Source organism: Mustela nigripes, chromosome 4 (assembly GCF_022355385.1).
Source record: "Mustela nigripes isolate SB6536 chromosome 4, MUSNIG.SB6536, whole genome shotgun sequence".
Taxonomy (NCBI): Eukaryota; Metazoa; Chordata; class Mammalia; order Carnivora; family Mustelidae; genus Mustela; species Mustela nigripes.
In genome coordinates this window covers 73,055,645-73,064,434 of record NC_081560.1, presented here as the reverse complement: position 1 = coordinate 73,064,434, position 8,790 = coordinate 73,055,645, and the positions used below count along the sequence as shown (strand labels likewise).

General features: G+C 42.0%; 1 protein-coding gene across 7 annotated transcripts in view; it reads left to right on the top strand.

Moving 5' to 3' along the window:
* Positions 1-715: 715 nt before the first annotated feature.
* Positions 716-8,790, top strand: part of CFAP69 (cilia and flagella associated protein 69) — a 52,100-nt gene continuing 44,025 nt past the window's right edge. For 2 of the 7 annotated variants that reach the window (XM_059396890.1, XM_059396888.1), the window contains exon 1: positions 716-1,367. In XM_059396890.1, the coding sequence (XP_059252873.1) occupies positions 1,248-1,367 (120 nt within the window). In that variant the 5' untranslated portion in view covers positions 716-1,247. The other 5 variants (XM_059396892.1, XM_059396893.1, XM_059396891.1 and 2 more) reach the window with 5 other exon arrangements.

The following is an 8,790-nucleotide window of genomic DNA, read 5'->3' as shown; positions in this document are numbered from 1 at the left end:
CAGACACCCCTTTCTGTTTCTTTTTATTTGTATTCCCAGAAATGTCATTCAGTCAAATGTCAAATGTTTGAACTGGTTAAGGAACCTTAGAAATCATTCATCAACCAGCTCATTCTACAAATGAGAGAAATGCTGGGAGGTGACGTGAAATTTATTTTCATGTAGTTTGTTATATGTAATTTTTAAGGTCATACACTTTCTAGACAATATAAAAACGCACGTTTAAATCTTGAAGAGATTCTGAAGGCTAAAAAAAAAAAAAGATTAAAAGGTTTAAAGTATTTTAAGATCCGTTTTCATAGCCTCAGTTTGGGGGCTGATTAAGTTATACGGATTATTATCATGAGCAGCTTTCCGTTAAGATCTCTATCCTTCTTGTGTCATAACTCAGGGTACATGGATAGGTATGATAATAATAAAGATAATGATAATCCTGACCCTTTTACTGGGGGATTATTTTACGCCAAACACGACTTTCTAAGACTACCATTATCATTCTATCCTCTCACAACAATCCTATTGGTAAGAAAAGAGAAAAACTGACGAGGAAAGATGGGAAGAGTGGGGCTTCCGTGGGTTAAGGTGCTCTAGAGTCCATGATTTAGCTCAAAAGCCTGTAACACTGGGTACAGTGCCTTGTTCGTTATTTGACTGTCTGGGAGAGCCACTAAAGTACAGAAGAGGTAAAAGGCAGGGAACGTCGGTGAGACACTGGTCGCTTCTCTGCGATGAGAAAAACTGCTCCAACACTCTCGTGTCCGACATCCACCTCTCATCTCTCCATCCATCATTACTGATTTAAGAAGGACCCGCGCAAACTAGCAAGACTGAGACACAGAACGCCAAGGCAACGCGGCACACGGCTACGTACCTACGCGCCTCCTTCCCCAACGCGAGCAAACCCAGCTACTGCGAGCGTAGAGACACAGTGGGGTTTGGGGTAGTTTGGCTCTCCCGGCTTCCATAAGAGCCGGCGCTTCTGCAGCCCCGGCCCCGCCCCTAGCAACGCGTTGGCTTGTTAACAACCGGCCAGCCCGCTGGAGCCCAGGTCTGCAGGTGGGCTGCGGCGGCGAATCGCTTCGCGGTGGCCGGGGCCACTGTCGGACCACCGGGGCTTTCCGCGCCTCTAGCGGCTCTCAGGCGGCCTTCCCTTTTCGGTGGCGGGGCTTCTTTGGGTCCTGCAGCTAAAGGAAACAGTGTAGCACCGAAGGACCCTCCCTCCTATCCCTCACTCCGCCGCTGCAGCGATGTCGATGCCCGAGGCCGCCGCGACGGCGGAGGGCCAGGAACCCGACGGCAAGATCAGGTCCAGCAGCCCTCGTCACATCCGGGTGGTAGGGGTGTTGACGGAAGACGAGGAAGCGCAGGTAGGGGCGGGTGTCTGTGCTTTGGAAGTGAGATCTGGGGGCGGGGACGAGGACTGGGGGCAGCTAGAGCAGAAATGGGGGCCGCAGTGGAAACGATCGAGGCTCGCGGGACCGAGGTTCCAAGAGCGGAGCTGATTCCTCCGAGAACTGCACCGCCTAAAGGAGGGGTTGGCTGTCGTCAGCCAACCTGTCTGGGGACTTGTGGCGCGAGCCTCTCCCGGAGCGTCTGTCTAAACAGAGTAAGCGAGGTTTTGCCGCTCTTCTTCGGAAAAGTGTGACCGCGAATGTCCTGGGAGGCAAGGAAACGTTTTTAGTTGGGGGGGAGGGGATGGATTTGATGACCATTTTGTTTGTTTGCTTATATGTAGATAGATACCTGTTACCAAGTGATGTTCTTAATATAGGCATACATTTTCTGGTGTTTAAATTTGCTGCTACTTTAAAACCTGCACCTAGAGAGGAGGAAAACACTGTAAAAATTAGAAATTAGCCTCGTTTTCATTTGAAATAGCAAGCTAGTGATGGAATCGGAGCGAGTCGAGAGAGAGCAGAATTTACATATTTTTATACATTTTACTGTATTTGTATTTGGTTTTGAGTTTACTTTTATTATGAATACAAGATTAATTCTTCCTAGTTGGTCTTTTGAGATATTTCACTTGGGAACCTAAGGCTGGATCTCCACTGGTGACAGAGGTGTTTTATAAAGTAAAACAAGTAAACCTGTGTGTATGTGTATTTTCTCCCTTCCCTTTCTTTTTCCCCTCTGCTTTCAAACACCCAAGTCGTTAACATAGTAGGGTCCCATTGTTCCTCCCTAAAGAGTATTGATCAAACCCTAAAACGTGAATACTGTGGAGGAATCCTGCCCAGCCTCCTCACACCTGATGGCGTAGGGTCACTATGGGAATTCCTTTTGAGGTGTTGCTAGTCTCAGGCTACGTCAGGAACCCTGTCTCCTACGTCCATATCCTGGAACCTTGGAGAGTTCTTTGGGAGTGGCAAGTTGATTGGGGACCTTTTCTTTGGGATTAAGTTTGAGCTGAGTACTGTCTGATATTTACACTGATATTTACCGGAGCAACAGCACTTTTGATGAGGAGGAGAGGGTGCTAGGGGAATTTACCTAATCAGTTTTGTGGAAATATTCCAGTCGGGCGGGAAGAAGGACTTTCAGGAACAGCAACTCTCCACTTCCAAGGCTGCAGGGGGTCTCAACTCTACCACCAGTCTCCTAGACACAGCACAACTGAGAAGTAGGTGAATTTGGTATCTGATGGCTCTCCTTGTTCCTTCACCTAAGAAAGGTGGTGGGGGGCAGGGTGGGGAGAGCACAAGGGCAGGGGAGGTGGCAAGGTTATATGAGGTAGGTTAGTATGGGTTAAAAAGAAAAAATGGAAAATAGTTTTTAACAAGCCATTGCCAAAAGAGCCCACAATATAAAGTAAAACAAGTAAACCTGTGTGTATGTGTATTTTCTCCCTTTCCTTTCTTTTTCCCTCTGCTTTCATTATTACCACTCCTTCCAGAGCCTTGGATTGTCATCCCGAAGAAATCGATTTCTATTAGAGTTGCTAGCTTGTTGATAACTATTTGTAGAAGCATTAACATTTTTTTAAATTACTGGAGCAGAAGAAGGCAGTTTCTCTCAAAAGAAATGAAATAAATTAAAACTTTTTAGAGCTGGGAGAAATAATCATTCAGCTTTTTTGGGTTTTGTTTGTGGTTATTTTTACAAATGAGGACCCTAAGGCCCTGAGAAGTTAACAGAGTTACTCAGTTTCTTTACTCAGGTAGGGTCTAGCAGTCTTTGTCATCATTAAAATGATAAACTTTTAGACTTTTGCCTCAGACCAGTGGAGCAAAGACTCTTAGAACTCTTGGAACACTTGAGAGACAGTATATCCTGGTAGCTAAAAGTGGCTTTGGAGAGTATACCCCAGTTCATTAAGCCAGCTCCATCCTATGCTTGAAATCACAAATTGTTTACTTTTATCTATTTCCTATTTATTTTTTTATAGATTTTATTTATTTATTTGGCAGACAGAGATCACAAGTAGGCAGAGAGGCAGGCAGAGAGAGAGGAGGAAGCAGGCTCCCCTCGGAGCAGAGAGCCTGATACAGGGCTCGATCCCAGGACCCTGGGATCATGACCAGAGCCAAAGGCAGAGGCTTTAACCCACTGAGCCACCCAGGCGCCCCTATTTCCTATTTATTTTAATGTTTCTCTCATTCTAAAGAATTGGAAACCCTTTAGAGCAGTGCTTCTCAAACTTTAATGTGCATTTGGAACGCCTGAGGATGTTATTAAAATGCAGGTTATGATTCTGTGGGGCTGGGGAGGAACCCCGAATTCTGCCTTTCTTTTTCTTTTTTTCCTCAGCATAGCACATACCCTCCCCAGTGTCCCTCACCCAGCCACCCCACCCCTCCCACGCCCTCCACCCGCTCCCTCCAACAACCTCAGTTTGTTTCCTGAGAAGATTCTGCTTGCTTTTCTAACAGGTTTCCAAATTATGATGCCATTGCAAGTGGTTGGAAGACACCATTTCCCACTCTAAGTAACAATGCTTAGTGTATTATAGCTGCAGTAGGGTATGACTAGTGCTACAGAACTTCACAGTTAACACCTGGAAAGATGCAGGAGGTAGTTTCATACGGATTCACATTATAAAACAAAATAACAATAAAACGAAATTCCCACCCTCTTCTGCGGGTCAGACTATGCGGTAAAACACAAGGGACACGAAGTGGAGTCTAAAAGAGCTACCTGATCTGTTTTCCTATCACCACAAGGTTTCAGTCAATCTTGGATTAATGTCACATCTTAGCACCACTCCCTCTCTTCCCTCTCTTCTGTTTCCCACAAATAACACTTGATTGTCCTCCTTCCTCCCTCTGAGCCCCACCCCTCTTTACGATTCCACAGTAGCTTCTTATTGCTTACCTCACCGACTATAATTACACTGACCAAACCACTTAATTCTCTAGGCTTTGTTACCTTTTCTATAAAACAAGCCCGTGGTAGATGAGTATTCCCCAAACCTGAGTGACCATCACAGTTGTCTGAGGAGTTCAAAAAACTGTACATAGCTGGGCCCTAATTCATATCTACTGAATCATAATCCCTAATGTGGAGTCTGGGACTTTTTAAAAAACCTCTCTCTAGTGACTTTTAGCCTCAAAAACCACTGAACTAGATGATCTCCAAGGTCTCTGTCATCCTAAAGTGCCTCAAGTCTACTCTGTTGTGTTTTCAGGGATTCCCGATGCAAAATCTGAACGGATCTGTACTGATCTGTACTGCACAAGGTCAGAATTCTTGCTTGTTTGTTTCTATAGTGTATCCCATAATCTCCCAGGATTCCCCAGTAACACCCAGCACAGTACCTGGTACTCAAGAGGTGATATTATTTACTTAATGAATGCCCTCTCCTTTTTTCTGAATTTAAATCTAACCCTACCTCCAGATCCTGCCTCTCAACATAAAGTACTCTCCTAACAGAAAGCGCTTCCCATTAATCTTCACTCTCACAGATCCTCTCATAAATGAATATAGTCTTAGGTCTGAGTCACACCATTTCTCCCCTAATTATCACTTGTGTTATGTTGGCAACTGTTTCATTTGTCTAAATTTTGTCTCTGCCCCCAGAATATGGGTTCCTTAAGTGTAGGAAATTATCCTAATGCTTATGTACCCTTCTCCCCCAGGACTCTGAGCTCAGAGTAGAAATTTTTTTAAAACTTTATATCCTAATTAGTCCTCAACTTTACCATACAATCCTACTTTTATTATCCTGTTGCTGAAACTGGGGTCTTGCTTGTTATGCTCACAAAGCTAGTAACTGGGCCAGCACTGTACAACACAATGATTTCACAGGTTTGTACATGATACCATTCTCAGCACATGTGTGGCTACCATCATCACCAGATAGTACTGTTACAATATCATTGACTACATTCTCTGTGCTGTCCCTCTCACCCCTGTGACTTACTCATTCTATAACTGGAAGCCTGTATCTCCTACTGCCCTTCACCCATTTTGCCTATCCCTACCACTCTTTCCCTTTGACAACCAGTTTGTTCCCTATATTTATAGGTCTGATTCTGCTTTTTGTTTATTCATTTGTTTTTTGTTAGATTCCACATATGAGTGAAATCATTTAGGATTTGTCTTTTCAGTTTGATTTATTTCATTTAGCATAATACCCTCTAGGTCCACCCATGTTGCCACAAATGGCCCAATCTCATTCTTTTTCATGGCTGTGTAATATCCCATTGTAGGTATATACTACATTTCTTTACCTATTCATATATCATTGAACATTTTAGTTTCTTTGTATCCTGGCTACTGTAAATAATGCTACAATAAGCATAGGGGTGCATAAATCTTTTGGAATTGGTGTTTTTGTTTTCTTTTGGGTAGATACCCATGGATGGTCTTATTTGACCATATGGTAGTTTTACTTTTTATGGTAGTTTTTACTTTTTTATGGTAGTTTTTACTTTTTATGGTAGTTTTACTTTTTAAGGAACCACCATATTGTTTTCCAAAGTGGCTGTACCAATTGAAACTCTACCAACAGTGTACAAGGATCCCTTTTTCTCCACATCCTCACCAACACTTGTTATTTCTTGTCTTTTTTATTTTAGCCACTCTGACAGGTATAAGGTGATATCTCACTGTGATTTTGATTTTAATTTCCCTGATGATTAATAATGTTGTTGTTTTCATGTGTCTGTTGGCCATCTATATATCTTCTTTGGAAAAACATCGTTTAGGTCCTCTGCCCATTTTTAAATTGGATTGTTTGGGGGGTTTTTGGTGTTGAGTTATATAGGTCAGTTATTGTTTTTGGACATTAACCCCTTATCAGATATATCATTTGCAAATATCTTTTCTTATTCAGTGGTTGTCTTTTTGTTTTCTTAATGGTTTTCTTCACTGTACAAAACAAAATACTTTATTCTATATGAAAGCAGGAGATTTTGTATGTTTTATTCCATACCATATCTTTAGCATCTATAACAATGTCTGACACCGTGTAGGCACTCAAAAAGTATTTATAGAATAAATAAATTGTGATCACTTGACATGCATAGGAATCATGGCTGAGCTTTCTTGCCCAAATTTGCTCTACCTCTAAAAACCTCCACAATGTTCTATTTAATGTCCTATTCTATTACTGTCTGTAATACCGCCATGAACTGTGTCATTAAACTTGCCTACCTGGTTTTGGAGAAATTGCTAGAAATAACCTTCGTGCTCAATTGAGAAGTCAGGCATAGAACTAAGGTGCAAGGAACCAGCACTCCTGCATCAAACAGACCTGCTAGCCCAGTTACTAGCTTTGTGACCTTAATAAGTAAGGCCCCAGTTTCATCAACAGGATAATAATACCAAGTTTCTATGGTAAAGCTGAAGGCTAATTAAGATATAAAGTTTTATTGTTGTTGTTGTTGTTTTTAAAGGTGGGGAGATGGTACCTGGCTCACTCCATTGGTAGAGGATATGATTTTTTATCTCAGGGTCATGAGTTCAAGCCCCACGTTGAGCATGCAACCTACCTAGTAGGAGAGAGAGAAAAAAAAGAGAGAAAGGGGGAGGAAGGGAGGGAGGAAGAAAGGGAGAGGAATGGAGAGAAAAGGAGAAAAAAGGAGAGAGAGAGAGAGAGAGAGAGAAAGGGGAAAAGAAAGAGAGAGAGAGAGAGAAAGTGCCAGACGTATAAAAGGACCACAAGAAATGTTAATTCCTTTCCCTATAATTGTTTATCAAATGAGGATTTCTCCCCTTTGACTTGTCCTTTGGTAAAATGGGAAAATAAGTTCATCCTATAACTGTAAATGAAGTTCTAATTTTCTTCAAAGCAGCATATTAAACTTTTGATCTTAAAAGGTTTTATTAAATGTTTTTACAATTCTCTATAACTATCTTACGATGGTAACAGCAATTATTTTGATACTTTCCTCTGTATGTCCTTTTTTGCTTCACTCTGCTGTGTGCTCTCATTTACCCAAACTCTTCCAATTATTACTTGAAGCTTCTGATTTGGAAATCTCAACCCCCAGTTTAACTCATCTCCAGCCTCAACACAAGCCTCTTCCTTCAGCTTTTCCTGTTTCAGCAAAGGGTGTCACTACTTTGAGTCCTCAAATTCAGGAGTCATCATCACCTTTTCTTCTCTCTCCCACCAAATCAAATCACTCCTTAGCTCCCACAGATTCTACCTCCTTGATGATCTTCATTCCATTCCCTTTTGTCTATCCAGTTGCCAGTACCTTAGTCAAGGCCTGTTACAGATGTCTCCCATCTCCCTTCCAGTTCATCCTAGACATTTCCAGTTCAGTCTCTACTCAGCAAACTAAATTAACTGCTTATTGTTACACTCCTCTGATTAAAGCCTGTGGAAATAAACAAAGACCACCTTAATGAGAATAAGCAGAGACTATTTAATATTCAGAGTTTACTATATAAAGAGAGTCAGCCAGCATTACTTAATTTGGCAGAGACTCCAAGGCAGGCAGGGAAGCTTTGTAGTTAAAAAAAAGGAACGCTTCTAGTATGCTCTGGTTGGAGGTTGTTGCCGTGGGGAAGCTGGAGGTGGGCTAACTACAAACAGGGCATTCTATGTGATTGATTTGGGAAGCATATTTGGCTTTTTCTGGTTGGTCCTACATAGCATATGAGTGGCAAAAAATAGGGAATCTGGGAGTCATTGGCCAAATCTTGACTTTCCTGAGCAAATTGCTCCCCACTTTGGTTGCTGCAAAGATTGTAGGCAAGAGTTCTGTTGACATATGTCATCTGGCCATTGTCTGTTCATATAGTCTCTCAAACCATTCAATAGCTTCTGAAGGTCCTTACATAACACACAAGGCCTTCTGTAAAATGGAGTTGGTAATAGTAACTATCCCATAGAATTCAGTTAGGAAATGCATGTAAAGTGCTTACAACTGTACCTAAAAATAGACATCGCCATCATGTTATGATCATTATTGTTATTCATGATTTTGATGTAGGAAGGATGTTAGGGTTCAAAGCCGATGGCCAAGAAAGAATTCTTCAGACATCTTTGGTGCTGAAAGCGTTTAATTAAAGCACAGGGACAGGACCATGTGCATAAAGAGCTGCTCTGGGGTCATGAGGAGTGGCCCATTCTAGACTTTCAAGTTGGGAGGGGGTTAGGGATAGTGTTAGCCTCCCAGATATTTTTGGAAACAAGGTTTCCAGGATCCTGAGGGGGCTAGCTATTGTTAGGAAAAAATCATTTATTACTGTTTAGTAAAAACTCAGTCATGAGAATCTTCATATGTATATTGGTGGGTTATATGCTTGGAGGATGATTGCCAACGTGTATATTAGGAGGGAAGGAGAGGAGGGAGAGAAAGGAAGTTTGCAGGAGAATTCTTTTTTTTTTTTTTT